General features: G+C 36.3%; 1 protein-coding gene across 2 annotated transcripts; it reads left to right on the top strand.

The window, feature by feature from the left end:
* Window positions 1-1,684: 1,684 nt before the first annotated feature.
* RBM11 (RNA binding motif protein 11) lies at window positions 1,685-15,271 on the top strand. 2 transcript variants are annotated; one of them, XM_025380134.1, is made up of 5 exons: window positions 1,685-1,831; window positions 5,167-5,329; window positions 6,728-6,800; window positions 11,367-11,466; window positions 13,776-15,271. In XM_025380134.1, the coding sequence occupies exons 1-5, from the start codon at window positions 1,736-1,738 to the stop codon at window positions 14,187-14,189; spliced, it is 846 nt and encodes a 281-aa protein (XP_025235919.1). In that variant the 5' UTR covers window positions 1,685-1,735; the 3' UTR covers window positions 14,190-15,271. The 2 variants fall into 2 exon arrangements, with proteins under 2 accessions (XP_025235919.1, XP_025235918.1); XM_025380133.1 differs by having other exon boundaries at window positions 1,736-1,831; window positions 11,367-11,470; window positions 13,753-15,266.
* The last annotated feature ends 237 nt before the right edge of the window (window positions 15,272-15,508 follow it).

Raw genomic sequence — 15,508 nt, 5'->3', positions numbered from 1 at the left:
GATATTAGAACACCAAAATTATGCACATTTGTAGACAAATAAGGATGCAAATTTCAATAGAACAATAAAACATGAACATTAATTACAAGTGTAGTTAAAGGTTTGTAGCATACACACTCATATACATGCAGTGGTTTAAAGTGAAACCTGAAGATACAGCTCCCATATAAGAAATGTCTGAGGTGAATTTAAGGAAGAAATCTGTTGGTTTGATAAGATTTATGAAGCAAATGAATACTAATAAATCGAGAGGTCTACACATAACAGAGACTTGCAAGTATCCATTTATTTGATCAACATATATTTATTTGCCTACAATATGAGTGTTTCCTTAACTCCTTCTTACTGTACCACAACTATACTGATGATAAGCAAAGAAAAAGGAAAAAAAATGGAGACAGGACTTATATCAGTTGAAGGTAACTACCGAAGTCACTAGCATTTATATTATATTTGTGAGGGTAGAAAGGCTGTCTTTCCCACAATATAAGCTTTAGGAGGTCAGATTTTTATATTTACTTTTGTTTTCCATGAATTAAGCATTCAGAAAATACCTATTAAATGAAGTAACTATATTTAGTCCAATCCATTCCTTAAGAAACAGAATCCGAATTCCAAAGAGAAATCACTTGTTCAAAGTAATAAAACTATGTAATGTCAGAGATCAATTAGAAATTAGGATTTCCTAAAATGTGTACCTTTTCATTAGAAAAGATGACTTTTATTGGTCCATCGACCAGATAAAAGCATGCTTCCTCAATTCAAAATGAAATTTTATCACGATGCGAAACTAAAGGTCAAATAATGTTTTGATTACCTATATGATATTCATGGGATGATCTCAAGGTCCTATGTAGACGTATGGTAGCTTCAGAAAGGAAATCAAGTTAACAGTTGGCAGTTGATTTATCAAAGTACTGAGATTCTAAGGTTTCTCTCTCCTTTCTTGTAATTTTATTGTTCTTAAGACTTTTATTAAAAACAAAATTATCCCCAAGAAAGAACTAAGCCTCTAGCCTGGTACACCACATACAAAGTATAGCCCTGAAACAAAGCACAGCCCCAGCTGCCATCCTCAAAAACTGGCTTAGACACAAAACTTGCTCAGTCTCACCAGTACATCCCTTGGTATTCGCTTTCTCAAGTTCCTTTTGGAGTCCGCTTAAAACCTCTGTGACCAGTTTCAAAAACTCATCTAGGGAGCACTTTCTAGGAAAATAAACTTTAATTCTAGTTTTCTGTTGTATCCACATCCATGCAAACATCGATTCTTTCAAAAATTATTTATAATTTAATATCTTCGTGATTTGTTCCTTTATTCTTCCGACACAAAGAAATGAATCTCCCTGCATTCGCCTGGGAGCTTCTGCAATGAAGTTATTACAATTTAAATAATCTCTACAGTCATTGTATTTAAAATGTTGACTGAATAAATCCAAAATCAATTAATGTGCCAGAAAAAAAGGAAGCCACCCCAGGAGCTAAAGGGTAAGGCCCTTTCTGCATTCATCTTTCTTACTCTCACCCACTCTCCCACCACCCAGCCCTACGGCAGGCGAGGGAGCCGTGCGGTGGGCGGTTCCCCACGTCCGCTGGGGGCGTGGCCCTGAGGCCTCGCCTCGCCCCCGGCGCGCGCTCCCGGCGCCGGCCGCGCCCCCTCACCCAGGCGGAGCCGTAAAGCCGGAGAAGGGGCGGGGTCTCAGCTCCTACTTCATTCTGCGGCCGAGACCGGAGGATGTTCCCTGCTCAGGAGGAGGCCGACAGGACCGTGTTTGTGGGGAATTTAGAGGCCCGAGTTCGGGAAGAGATTCTGTACGAGCTGTTCCTTCAGGTACCGTCCTCCGGGAAGGGGCGGCGGAGGGGCGGAGCTCGTCGGGCCGGAAGCATAGCGCGCACCTGGACCACCCGGAGCCCGGCCCCCTTCCGCCCCATCCTGAGCAGGGGTTTTAATTTGGTTTCGCTTTGGCGCACCTGTCTCCAGGTGAGCGGCTGGGGAGTGAAGTGATGGAGCGTTCCGCCGTCCCCATTCCCGCTGCAGAGTCCTGGGGGTGGGCAGGGACGGGGTTCCCTCAACCCCGGTTTCTGATTAAGGGCTTTCAAGAGGCTGCCTGGGCCTCGGGTGTGCTCAGGCAGAACCGAAAACCGCCTGGTCACTGTTAGTCAAGTAGTAAGCACGCTGACATCCCGCAAAAGGAGAGGGGTCGCTTTTATAATGTTTCCTTTTACACCTTGCTTCTTCCTTCAAGTCCTTTTATGCGGAGAGTATTTTTATTCCAGCATGAGAAATGAGATTTGAGATGATTTGCAGCCAACTTACCGTGACTGTGATCAGTTGGTTCCCTGGCCAAGGCCCTTTCATTCATGCCAAGAGGACCTTCGGAAACTTTGAGACCTCGTACCTCTAGGATTAAGCCTGCTGTGTCCTGTATACACGCTCACTTACCGTATTGTCCTATACAGCTAGGTCTCACTTGCCAGAAAGATACCATCATTCAGCCATTCCGCAAACCGTGTAATGATCGGGAATTACCAAATACTAAGGAGGGTGCTGGGAATACAAATTGAAGAGACACCCTTTCATCTTCCTAAAAGGGAGAACTTAAAATTACAGATAAAAAGAGAAGGGGACATAGATAGAAAAGTGGTTCCGAGTGCGAGTTCTGAGGTCAGCAGTGTGACTCTGAGCCTGTCAATGAATTCCTCAGTGCCTCAGTTTCCTTATATGTCAAAAGAGAGTAATAGGATCTGCAGTATAATGTGGCTGTCGGAATAGATGGCCTAATGGTAAAATGGCTACAGCTGAAAGCCATTTTAACTCACTTATGAGTGATATATTCATTTATCACTCATTATATATTCATTTATCACTCATATACTCATTATGATAGCCATAATAACTCACTGTTTGCTACCGCTACTACTGCTAGTGGTACTGCTGTTATTAGTGATAAGACTAACATCAAGAGAAATCAATAGTTACTTCCTCCTATCAGAATAAGGGAAGGTTCCGAGGGAGTCGTTTGCAGAACTAAATTTTCAGGATTGAATGGGTCATACGGGTTATTTGGTTGTGAAAGGACTTACTTTTGTCTCTAAAGAACTAAAGCAACCCTCTTTTGATTATAGATACAATTTGGTAGAGAGAGTTCTTTCCAGGAATACAGTTTCCTTTCCTGGACGTAAATTTTTTTTTTATTATTTGAAAAATATTTTTGATTTTAAGACTTTTAGGTTCATCCTTTTAATTCATCTTTGTAAATGTGTCTCCTTTTTTATCAGCTCTAATCCATGTCAGTTTTTTCATTCAGTATCATTTAAAACTTACTATATTAAGTTAAAAAAAAAAAAAAAAACACCAAAAACCGAAAGAAATATAAAGTAAACTTAGAGTTGTTTTTCTCCAGAAGACTTCTTTCACTCTGAGCCTCAAAAAAAAGGAAAGTGGAAGACTAGGGTGGGATTACATTATCCAATAACCATTATTTTTAGTTAATCAGGACTCGATCAATATCAGTTGTGTGGATCCACAAGACTATATGTTATCTTCTCATTTTTTATAATTTCCTTCTTCCACCTAAGCAAAATGTAAATTTTATTTAATAGATCAGGTAAGAAGCATAAGTTCTTATTTTTGTCTAGATACTGAAAGGAATTGCCAAAGTGGAATTTCTTTTCCACTTTAGGCTTCCAACACCCAGCAAAACTTGACAACTATCACACTATGTATTCCATTGTGGTTTCAAAAATACTATAAGATAATGTGATTGTTGCTATAAGTCTTCATGTTGAATTTTATCTTTAAAAATGCTTTGGATTATCTAAATTTATGTCAAAATTCAAATCATGTAAGCATATTCTGTCCCATACTGATTACATCTATTTAATATCAGTATAAAAATCACCAATTTTATTAGTTTTGTTTATATTACAGTATATTTATCCTTTTACTGTTTTCTTTCAAATTTCTGATTGGAAATGAGAAAATCAGATTTATTATCATTGCACTTTTAATACTAGAGTTGAGATTTGGAGAAAACATAATGAATTCAGTTTCAAATATGTTGAGATTGAAGTACAAAAACATAGATGTCTCCAGGAGATGTCTCCATGAAAGAGACATAGCGGGAAAAGTAGATTTGTTGATGAAGTGGTCCTTAAAGCCAGATGGGAAGGGAAGCTAATCCCTGGGAGAGCACAGAGAATGAAAGGAAAAGACTAAATCTTAACACACAGAATTATTTTAAATATGATCATTAATATTTTTCTTGAGAGTAAAAGCAATTTTTTTATGTATGCAACTCTACAGAGAAAAATAATCAGTCATTAAAGTCTGAACCATTCAGCATTAAATCAGTTTTTGTATTTGTCAGTGCCTCCTCCCGTCATTATCATGGCTGTGATGTAATTTTTTGTTAGTTGTAATTAACAATTTTCTATGATATTTGGCTCTGTGTTTTTAAATCTTCATTGCATATTATAGGTTTTTCTGTCAATATAATCTGAATATTTATAGTTTATATTTTATTCCATTTTAATAACACACCATGAAATAATATCTCCAGTTGTTAGATTTAGAGTCTCTCCAATTTCTCACACTTCCAAATAATGCAATATACTTAAAAGTCTTAAACATATTTAAACATTTTTCCTTTGGAAATTTACCAAATGGAGTTTCCAAATCAAAATGCGTAATAAATTTATTTATTCTTGTAAAGATATGTAATCTTCATGACAGAAAATTTAAACTATGATATAACATTACCAGCTTTTTTGAGGATAACTCAACCAAAATTGAATTTCTCATTTCAGTTAATTTTTGAATTCAACACTGTGAATATATATGGAGACAAAGTAGTATTTTAATCTTAGATTTATATGTTTTCTAAATTGGTTTGTTAAGCCTCACAGAAGGATAGTCTACCATTTCTTTTACAGTTTGAAACTAATACCTAGAATTTCCTGTTCTTAACACCATGCATGTTTCCCCAGTGAGCCAGAAAATACAAAGAAAGGGTGAGGAAGTGTAATATTTATTATTAGAAAGATACATTATCAGCAGAGCCACATAAAGATATTGCTAACACATTTCTTTAGTCTAAAGTTGAATTATTTGAGTATGAAAAAATCTTTGGATTTATGAGAAAATAATTTTTAAGTTTCTTATAGGCGGGGCCACTAACCAAAGTGACTATATGCAAAGACAGAGAAGGAAAGCCGAAGTCTTTTGGATTTGTCTGCTTTAAACACCCAGAATCGGTGTCTTATGCCATAGCTTTGCTGAATGGAATTCGTTTATATGGAAGACCAATTAACGTGCAGTATCGATTTGGTAGGTCCTGTCACTGATTAATCTTCAAAGTGTTTTGTGGTTGGTACTATTCTCAGAGGTGTAAGCAATTTGTTTCCTATATAGTGGAAGACCAAAAAATAAAAATAAAAAATAAAAGTACCATCTGGTCATTGTTAAATTTTCTCAGAACACATGTCTAATTCATAATGTTATATAGTTAATTAGTCTGGACAAACCTATAGCATCTTTTCTAAAAATAAAATGTAAGATATTCGTTTTAGTATCAGCCAGCATGTAGCTATGGTGGTTGCTATTGGCCCTTATAAATTAATCAAATCTAAATGAACTAGGGTCACACAACTGTAGCATTTATATAGCAAGAGTATTTACTAATCTTGTCACTGCTAATGTATGGTATTGAATCCGTACTCTTTGGAAGATAGAGAGAGGGCATTAGTCCATCTGGGGAAACCTTTCTATACATGTTGCCCAGGATTTTAAGCCCCTGTAAGAGCAAAGTGGCGAAAGGCAACTGTAGAGTTACCCTTCCTAGTGGTGGAAAAAACTTCCTGACATGAATGACTTCAGCACCTTCTCCTGCACACATGTCAGGAACAGATCATTCGTGATTTAGCTGCCCAGAGAATGTTATAACATTACTCCAGCCCTTTCATGTTTCAGGAGACTAACAGAGGCCATCTGTTCATTCTTGCAATATGTATGCTGCCTCCTCTAAGTGGTTCAGGCTTACTGATCTATCACTTGTTGGTTTTTAAATTCCTCTTGCTATACTAAAAGCAAACAAATAGTAATAACAAAAACAATGCTTTCTTGCAAAGCGAAAGTGCATCTTTTTGCATTTTTTTTCTTTTTTTCTTCCTTTCTTTTTTTTTTTTTTTTTTTAATACATGGTTGCATCATGCTCTCTGGTACTTTCTGGTTAACTTACACAGCCTGGTATTAGGTTGGTGCAAAAGTAAGTGAGGTTTTGCCATTACTTTTTAATGTCTGTAGAATAGGCCAGGGTATATTATGTTCTGTCACATCATGTATAAGGTTGAATTGGGTTTTGTCCATGAGGGTTAAACTCCTGCCTTGTACACTGGAAGCAAATAACACTTGTTTGTTTGCCATTTTTAGTTTACAGGTGTCTAGAACAAACCATCATGTATCTTACAAAGTCCAATGTCAGTGTCATTCTTATTTACAGTCATTGATTTAGACAAAGCTTGATTTTAATTCATTGATACATAGTACTATAAACAATCTGTAAATATGATTTGAGAGGTCAGATATGCATATATCTTCTCTGAGTATAGAATTTTTAAATCACTACTATGTCCTAAAATATTTTGAGTCATTTTATGGTTTAATATTAGAACTCAAAAAAAAGAAAAATGCACCATGAAGTAACCTGTTACTCTGTTTCTTTTAAAGGGAGTTCTCACTCTTCTGAACCAGCTAACCAAAGTTTTGAGAGCTGTGTTAAGATAAATTCATACAGCTACAGGTAATTTTAAAAATATTCCTCATTAAAGGTGAAGCAAATATGTTCTTATGCTAAGAGGAGTTTTTATATATTTTGGGCTATTGTAAAACCTTACTTTTTAGGCATAGGATAAAATTAAGGAATATCTGTTTCTCCGAGCCCATGAAAAGTGATAGAAAATATTTTCATTTAAAGTTCAGTCTTAATATTTTCAGTAGTAGGAGGTAGAGACTTATATTTGTAGTTTTTTAAAAAATAGTTTTCCACATGCTTTTCATAGCTGTTAAATCATTTAGACATACAAGGTTTCATCATGGATCAAAGAGATACTGTTATTTATGCTTCACATTTGAGTAAATGGAGTTGCAAAAGTTAACCAGTTCTTAAGGTTACAGGATGATAAAGTCCTAGCTTTGAAACTAAGCCTTCTGGCATTAAGCCATTCAATTAATTATTTTACTCTTTGAAATAACGTCTCTGTGTTAATTTTCAAACTCTTCTAGAATTTTGTATAGCCTGAGTTATTGATGCAATCGTAGCCTCCACGTACACTATCTGGCAAGCTATCCCAGAGGTCATGAAACTGAAAGGCTCCCACACTAAATGAAAATGTTCAAATTACACTTTTTTTTTTACATCCATTCTAAAAACAATGAAAAGCAAGAAGAAAGATATTGGATAACTTAGCACACTTAGGAAAAGGTGCAAGCAGGCAGAAGGACCAACTAGCTGAGTTGTGGTTACGCTAATAAACACATGCCCTGTTTCTCTCTGCTGTATCAGCCTCCCCTTCCTGACTGCAGTACTTCTGCAGCCTCTCTAAGTGATTCAGGCTTTTTCATGTATCACTTGTTGGTTTTTAAATTTCTCTTGCTATGCTAAAAACCAAATATGATTAACAAAAACAATGCATTCTTGCAAAGGGAAAGTGCTTCTCTTTGCATTCTCTTTGCATTTCTTCTTCGTTTTTTAATGTTTGGCTTCATCATGCTCTCTGGTACTGTCCGGTTAACTTACATGGGCTGATAGAATAGGTCAGGGTATATTATGTTCTGATACATCATATAGATGTATGATGTAGATATCTATATCTATATATAGAGGAGAGGAATAGATATACTCTATTCAGAGTAGAGATATAGATCTACATACCTCTATATAGATATTATATATATAGAGAGAAGTATTGCTCTACTAGCTTGTTTACAGACTATGATAGACATTAGACATGTATATCGTCCATACTGCTTTTTTTCTTGTCTTCTTTGGCAGAAGTGAATATTCTCAAGTAAACTAACAATAGCTGACCCTTTTATCCCTTTGTGTTATATCAACCCTCTGAACATAGGAGAGTGGCCCCTCGGGACTGTCAAATATGCAGGGTTACCTTTCAGAGCAGTATTGCACCCCAGATAAAACAGTGTGCTCCTTGTCTTCATTCACCCCAACTTTTCTACATCAGTGAAATCAGAAGTTAGGAAAGGAGGTGGTGAAATTGGATTGCCTAAATTTGCATGTTGGCTCTGCCACTTTATTAACGTCAGTTAACAGTTTATTAACAGTCCGTTAACACTGTTAATAAAGTAGCAGAGGCAAGATGCAAATTCAGACAAGAACTGGATATGTTATTTTACCACTCTGTTCCCCATCTGTAAAATGAGGATAAAACTTTAAAAGGTTACTGTGAGAATTGAATTTTATAATTAACACAAGGTGCTTAAAAGACTGAGCATACAACATTCCGCAAATGTTGGCATAAAGGGGGATGTATTACTTTGGTGGGGGAAGCACTATATAGACTCGTGTGTCGAGCCACGTATATAATGTAAGAGCTTCTTTCTTCTACTAGTACCAAGTGGGAAAAGATATCTCGTCTTCCTCGGGAGTTAGAAAGGAACAAGCTATTGGTAAGATTTAGATGGAAGAGAAAAGACTAGATGGGCGCTAGAATGTAGCAGGAAAACTCTGATATTTTCTAGTTATGTTTGGTACACTCACCCTAAGTCATCACAACTTCTAGAGTAGACAACCTGAGTTATGTGTATATATTGGATATGACATTTCATTAATAATACTTTATTCTTCTAATATTTCTGATATTATAAAGAAAGTATAAAAAAATGGGTTATCATGTCCCCAAAGTGATTTGCAGAGAAAAATGGTGCTTTTTTAACAGTCTTTGCTCTTCCTTGGAAATGGATTTTTATACTTCTTGTTGTTTCTTGTACCTTCTGCTTTTATGAATATTTCCTGTATTCGTTTGCTAGGGCTGCTGTAACAAAGTATGACAGAGTACTTGAGCAATAGCTGTTCATTGTCTCATAGTTCTGAAGGCTAGACATCCAAGATAAAGGTGTCAGCAGCATTGTTTCCTTATGAGAGCTCTCAGAAATCATCTGTGTCATGCCTCTCCCTCAGCTTCTGGTGGTTTGATGTCAGTCGTTGGTGTTTTTCAGCTTGTAGAAGCATTGCCAAGAGATCACCTTTATCTTCACATGGCATTCTTCCTGTGGGCATCTGTACTGTAGTTTGAATGTGGCCCTCAAAAGTTCATATGTTGAAATTTTGGTCCCCAGTGCCGCAGTGTGGAGACAGGGGACCTTTGGGAGGTGACTGGGTCATGAAGGCTCTGCCCTCATATATATTTTAATTCATTCATGGATTATTGGATTAATTGGTTATTGAGGAAATGGGTTTGTTATCACAAGTAGATCTGTCGTAAAAGCCAGTTTGGCCATCTCTCGTGAGCTCCTCCTGCCTGTGAGGACTTCTGCCATATTATGACATAGTATAGCTTACTGGAAGCTAACCATAGCCACCTTCACCAGAAGCTACCTGATCTTGGACTCTGCAGCCTGAAGAACCATGAGCCGAAATAAACCTCTTTTCTTCATAACAAACAGAGTACCTGTTTGTTATATGATACCAGTTTGTTATAACAAACAGGTATTGTGTTGTAACAACAGAAAATGGACTAAAACAGTCTGTCTTCAAATTTCCCTTTTTTATCAGGATACCACTCATACTGGATTAGGGACCCATCCTGTTCCAATATGACCTCATCTTAACTAATGATATCTGCAATGACCCTTTTTCCAAATAAGGTAACATTCTGAAATACTGGGGTTTAGGACTTAAATTTTGGGGAGACATGTCAGCCCATCAGACTTCCGAATTTACATGCGGTTCCCCTATGCAGACAACTTTGCATCCCCTGAGGAAAGATAGTGGTTTTATCTGCAGCTGTTTTCATCATGGTGCTAATATCACCACTTCTGCTACTGAGTCATATCTTCCCCACTCCGTAACCTCACTCTACCTTTCATCTTGTTCCTTGCCGTCACTTTGCCCACATGCGTTCTGGTCTTCCTGAGCACTCTCTCTTTAACAGGCTGTTATATTTTTCTCTTTCTGTTACTGAAAAATCTTTCATCCTTCACATCCTTTCTTCCCATTCTTGCCTCAAACTCATTGTTATATAGAAGCTGCTCTTTTTGAAGGTTATCGGGTACCTTCTGACCAGCAATTCAGAGGACCCAGTGCTTATCCAGTTTACTGTCCTGTAACAACAGACACCTAATTCTTTTCTTAATGGAGTTTTTGCTTCTGCTGACTTTCTGTAGTAGTGCTCTCACCACTTGTAAATGGGGTTCTGCCTAGCCATCTGACTGCTTCCTGTCATTCTCCTTGACTCATCTTTGTCTCCACCTTCCTGTGCTAATTTTAGCCTTCTTCATGGTACACTTCCTATCCTAAGAATTACTAATATTAGCATTAAAATTAGCAAGTAGACTATTTAAGAGTAGCCATAGAATCTGGCTAGCATTTGTAACCTCTCCATAGAAGCACATGTAACATTTATAAATGTATACATGAAACTTTGGTACAGTTTTTAAATTAGGTGTTTCATTAATTAACCTGTGGAAGACATCAGCAAATGTGTTCATGTTAGCATTAGCAGTCGGTTTAGGAAAGAGCATAATTTTTATAGTTAAACAGTAAAGGTATCTTTACAAATAAATGAGGGTGAGGGGAGGGAACTTAGAGGACAGGTCATTAGATGCAGCAAACCACCATGGCACACGTATACCTATGTAACAAACCTGTATGTTCTGCACATGTATCCCAGAACTTAAGGTAAAATTTTAAAGAATTAAGTTACATTTTAAAAAACTGATGAAAATTTCTGGCTTCTTAAATTTTTTTTATATCTGGAAAAGATTGAAGTGTACCCTTTGTAAATACTAACAACTTGCTTTGCTCTTTCAATATCTAAGTATTATTCATCTTTATATAAATAGAATACTGTCCAGCAATTTTCTATCGGAAAGCCAGATTAGACTCTAAGTATCAAGGCTTCAATATTTAGTAATTGATTTATTGCTGTGTCACTGTGTTATCAGTAATAATAACTGATTATTTGTGTATGTGTTTAAGGTAATTAATTACTCTTTAACTGAATGCTGTCCGATAAGCTTGCCTTCTCTATCTTTGTAATTATGAAGAACTTACATCTTTCTTAAGAGAAAATGACATTTGTAAGAGGAATTTTAAGATTTTATTACTTCTTCTTTCATGTCCTCAAAGGAATGAAGAAATGGTGGTGGGCAGATCTTCCTTTCCCATGCAGTGTTTACCAATTCATAATACTTCTTTACCTCAAGAATATTTTCCCTTTCAGAAGATGGTAAGCTTAATATGCATTTTATTCAGTGTATAATATGATACAAACTATGAAGAACATGAAGACTGTTTGTAACATACGGTGCCCAAATCTAAACTGGGATGAAGGCACAAGATGTCCCAGCACTGTCCTCCAGTGCTGTCCTGCCCTAACACCATCATCCTAAATTTCACTTCTAACGCCTTAGCAAATGGCCACGGTGTCAACAGAAAAGGGGTGGATGGCAGTGACGACACACTGCAGTCCAAGTGAAATTTGAGTAGAGAGTTCTAATGTAAATGACTATTTTAAAAGGCGTTTGCAGTGGCTGGACGTGGTAGTTCACACCTGTAATCACAGCACTTTGGGAGGCCAGGGCAGGATCAGTTGAGGTCAAGAGGTCAAGACCAGCCTGGCCAACACAGTGAAACCCTCTCCATCATAAAAATAGAAAAAAGTAACCAGGTAGGGTGGTGCACACCTGTAACCCCAGCTACTCGGGAGGCTCAGACATGATTGCTTGAACCTAGAAGGTGGAGGTTGCAGTGAGCCAAGATTGTGCTCCAGCCTGGCCAATAGAGCAAGACTCTGTCTCAAAAAAAAGAGAGAGAGAAAAAAAAAAGATGTTTGCAGAATTGAATAATTTGAATAATTTCACTTAGTGAAGTATTTTTATATAATGTCATCAGTCCCAAATAGATTGCTTTTGGACATGGATTTTGAAAGTAAATTTCTCTTTTTAATTAAAGACAAAACTATATGAAGGTTCTCAATTGGTCAAGTAAACTAAATTATTTCCAGAGACTACCAAAAATTGGTTTTGACCCAGAAATCTTAATTATGGACTTCATTGTGAAAGGGGAACTTATTTTTTTCAATTCCTCATAAATAAGAAATTGAAGTCCAGGGTTGTTAATCAACAGTCCCAAGATTTTCAGCTTGTTAGTGACAGGTGTAGGACTAACCCAGGTCTTCTGACTCACATACTGTTCTTTTTTGCAAATACCCAACGTATACAGGAGGTTGAGATTTGTTAAATATCCATCTTCAATTTTTAAACGGAAAGAAATTTTCCTGTAAAATGATACTTTTAAACTTCTGGTAAAAAAAAAAAAAAACCTTTTCTTAATTATGGTAAAACATTAGTAAACAATCAGTTCTCATCTGAAACTCTAAATGTCTTCATCTGAGCATTTTTTATCTTTTGGTAGAGATGGGGTAGGAGAGAGACCCAAGTTCATGGTATCTCTATTAATCTTTAATCTGCTTTGAATAGTTAGAAATTTGAGTTAAGAGCTTGTTTGTTTTTAAAGGAAGTATCTCTCTGTCTAAACAATAAATAACTATGCTGTACAATATGGGGGCAGTTAGCCACATATGCACCTAGGAAGCTCAGTTTTAAAATTTTATTTAATTTTAATTAATTTAAATTAAAATTTAAAACCGATACTTGGTTCAGTTTTCAGAAAACTTTTAGGTATATTTGAAACAACTTGGGCATGTGAGTATATTTTTTTCAATTCTAAATTTGATGTAATCTAAATTCAGATCAGGTATTTTCAAGAAAAATTTAGCATTCAGATTGCGATATGCTGTACGTATAAAATATACCTCATATTTTGAAGACTTCATGTGAAGAAACAGTGAAATATCTTATTAAGTTTATGTTATTTACATATTAAAATTATATCATTTAAATTGATATATTGGGATAATAAAATACATTGTTTAATTTCACCTGTTTCTTTTTACTTTTGTATTGCAGTTATTAGATTTAAAACTACATGAGGGCTGGGCACAGTGGCTCACGCCTGTGATCCCAGCACTTTAGGAGGCCGAGGTGGGTGGATCACCTGAGGTCGGGAGATCAAGACCAGCCTGACCAATATGGTGAAATGCTGTCTCCACTAAAAATACAAAAATTAGCTGGGTGTGGTGGTGTGCGCCTGTAGTCCCAGCTTCTTGGGAGACCGAGATAGAAGAATTGCTTGAACTCAGGAGGTGGAGGTTGCAGTGAGCCAAGATTACGCCACTGCACTCTAGCCTGGGCAACAAAGTGAGACCCTGTCTCAAAACAAACAAACAAACAAACAAAAAACTATTTCCATTGGATAGCACTAATCTGTATTGTAGTGAGCTATACACAACCTCACCTCTTTATATTGGCCCTTTAATGAAACACCTACCTTTCTACTATGAGAGATCACTGTCTTTCTTATACCAAAACACAGTTTAGTTTATTCATGGCTATTGTATAATACATGTAAACTGTTAACTTTTTTCCTTAACCTTTTGGATTTGCTTTGGTAGATGAATGTCTTTTGTTTTCACAGCAGTGGCATGCGTATAATCCAGTGCTGCAGCTTCCTTACTATGAGATGACAGCTCCACTTCCTAATAGTGCATCCGTGTCTTCCTCACTGAATCATGTTCCAGATCTTGAGGCTGGACCCAGCTCATATAAATGGACTCACCAACAACCAAGTGACTCTGACCTTTATCAGATGACAGCTCCACTTCCTAGTAGTGCATCCGTGTCTTCCTCACTGAATCATGTTCCAGATCTTGAGGCTCGACCCACCTCATATAAATGGACGCACCAACAACCAAGTGACTCTGACTTTTATCAGATGAATAAACGAAAGAGGCAAAAGCAAACAAGCGATAGTGATAGTAGCACAGACAACAACAGAGGCAATGAATGTAGCCAAAAGTTCCGAAAGTCTAAGAAGAAGAAAAGATACTAGTATTACCTACAAATGAAACTTACCTATACTGATCTTAGTTCTCTTATGAAAAAAATAAGATGTTATTCCATCAAATAACCAATGTCATGGCTATCTTGTCTTTTGAAATATATAGTAATAAGACTTATCTCTGGTTGCTGTTCAATTTTTGCCTTGAATGACAAAAGCTTTCTAAAAATAATATAATGTACCACTTTTTGTATTTGTCATGATATTTTTGACCCATTGGCAATAAATAGACTATTGTCATTTTATTAGTACCGATGATGACATTTCCCCAAACTGTTAATCAAAAGTCACTTATTGAACACATTGATAAAGCACCATGCTCCCTTTAATTATACCCTGTAACAAACACACAACTGCAAATAGGCTGGGATTCAATGTGGAGTGGTGGATTTCCTGAAAGAAAGTCGTGCAGATATTTAAGGATTGCATATTGTTCCTAATGAGGATGTAATAAGACATTAGTACCCCTTTCTTTTAGTATCTAAAGATGTTTCTGAGCCATACTCTTCTTCAGGTTTATTTTATAAAGCGAGGACATGTGATAATGATACCAAAGGAAAGATAATTCTCATGAAACCAACTTTTGGATCATTCCCTTTTTATACAATTGTGTATTTATAGGGATACCTGCCTCTTCTCATGTATTAATTGTATGTCATTAAAATAAGTTGGCTATGTCAGTGTGTATTATTCACCTCTTTTGCTAGCAAGGTTTGAGATGATATATTAACATATATAAATCATGAAAATGAGCAAGTAAATAGAATAATATTTTATTAATGTATGATATGTAATACTTATTGTCTAAATCAAGTTTCCTATTTTTGGTTTATTTATTTTAAGAGAAAAATAAAATGTGTTGTTTATTTGGGCATTTTTGTTTATAGCTCATTACAAACTAGAGTGATGAAAATATGTATTTACTAAAGCTAATTGAAGGAGTCATGCAACTCAGTTGGGAATTAACCACCCAATTCAATAGTAAAAGCCATGCTTGGATGTTTCTTTTGCATGTTGCCTAGCATTTTACAGATATTTATTATTTAAAAAAAAAAAGGTATGTTTTTAATGAAGGGAGTAACTGAATTTTAATCTTGGTTATAAATATATAATATAGTGATGTTTGAAACATAAATATTAGTCTATTTCTATCTAATCAAAATGCAAAACAATTTTCCTTTTGTAGCTGATACGGTTTGGCTCTGTGTCCACACCCAAATCTGACCTTGACTTGTAATCCCCATTATTCCCTCATGTCAAGGGCAGGACCAGGTGGAGGTAATTGGATCATGGGGGCAGTTTCCCTCATG

This window comes from Theropithecus gelada, chromosome 3 (genome assembly GCF_003255815.1).
Source record: "Theropithecus gelada isolate Dixy chromosome 3, Tgel_1.0, whole genome shotgun sequence".
In the NCBI taxonomy this organism is placed as follows: domain Eukaryota; kingdom Metazoa; phylum Chordata; class Mammalia; order Primates; family Cercopithecidae; genus Theropithecus; species Theropithecus gelada.
This window is presented reverse-complemented; position numbering and strand designations above follow the sequence as displayed.

Bases quoted from the DNA above. Each gene is read 5' to 3' on its own strand.
- RBM11 (XM_025380133.1), top strand. From the start codon at position 1,736: ATGTTCCCTGCTCAGGAGGAGGCCGACAGGACCGTGTTTGTGGGGAAT. The intron at 1,832-5,166 runs GTACCGTCCTCC...AGTTTCTTATAG, and splicing joins TGTACGAGCTGTTCCTTCAG to GCGGGGCCACTAACCAAAGT. The intron at 11,471-13,752 runs GCTTAATATGCA...TTGCTTTGGTAG, and splicing joins TCCCTTTCAGAAGATGGTAA to ATGAATGTCTTTTGTTTTCA.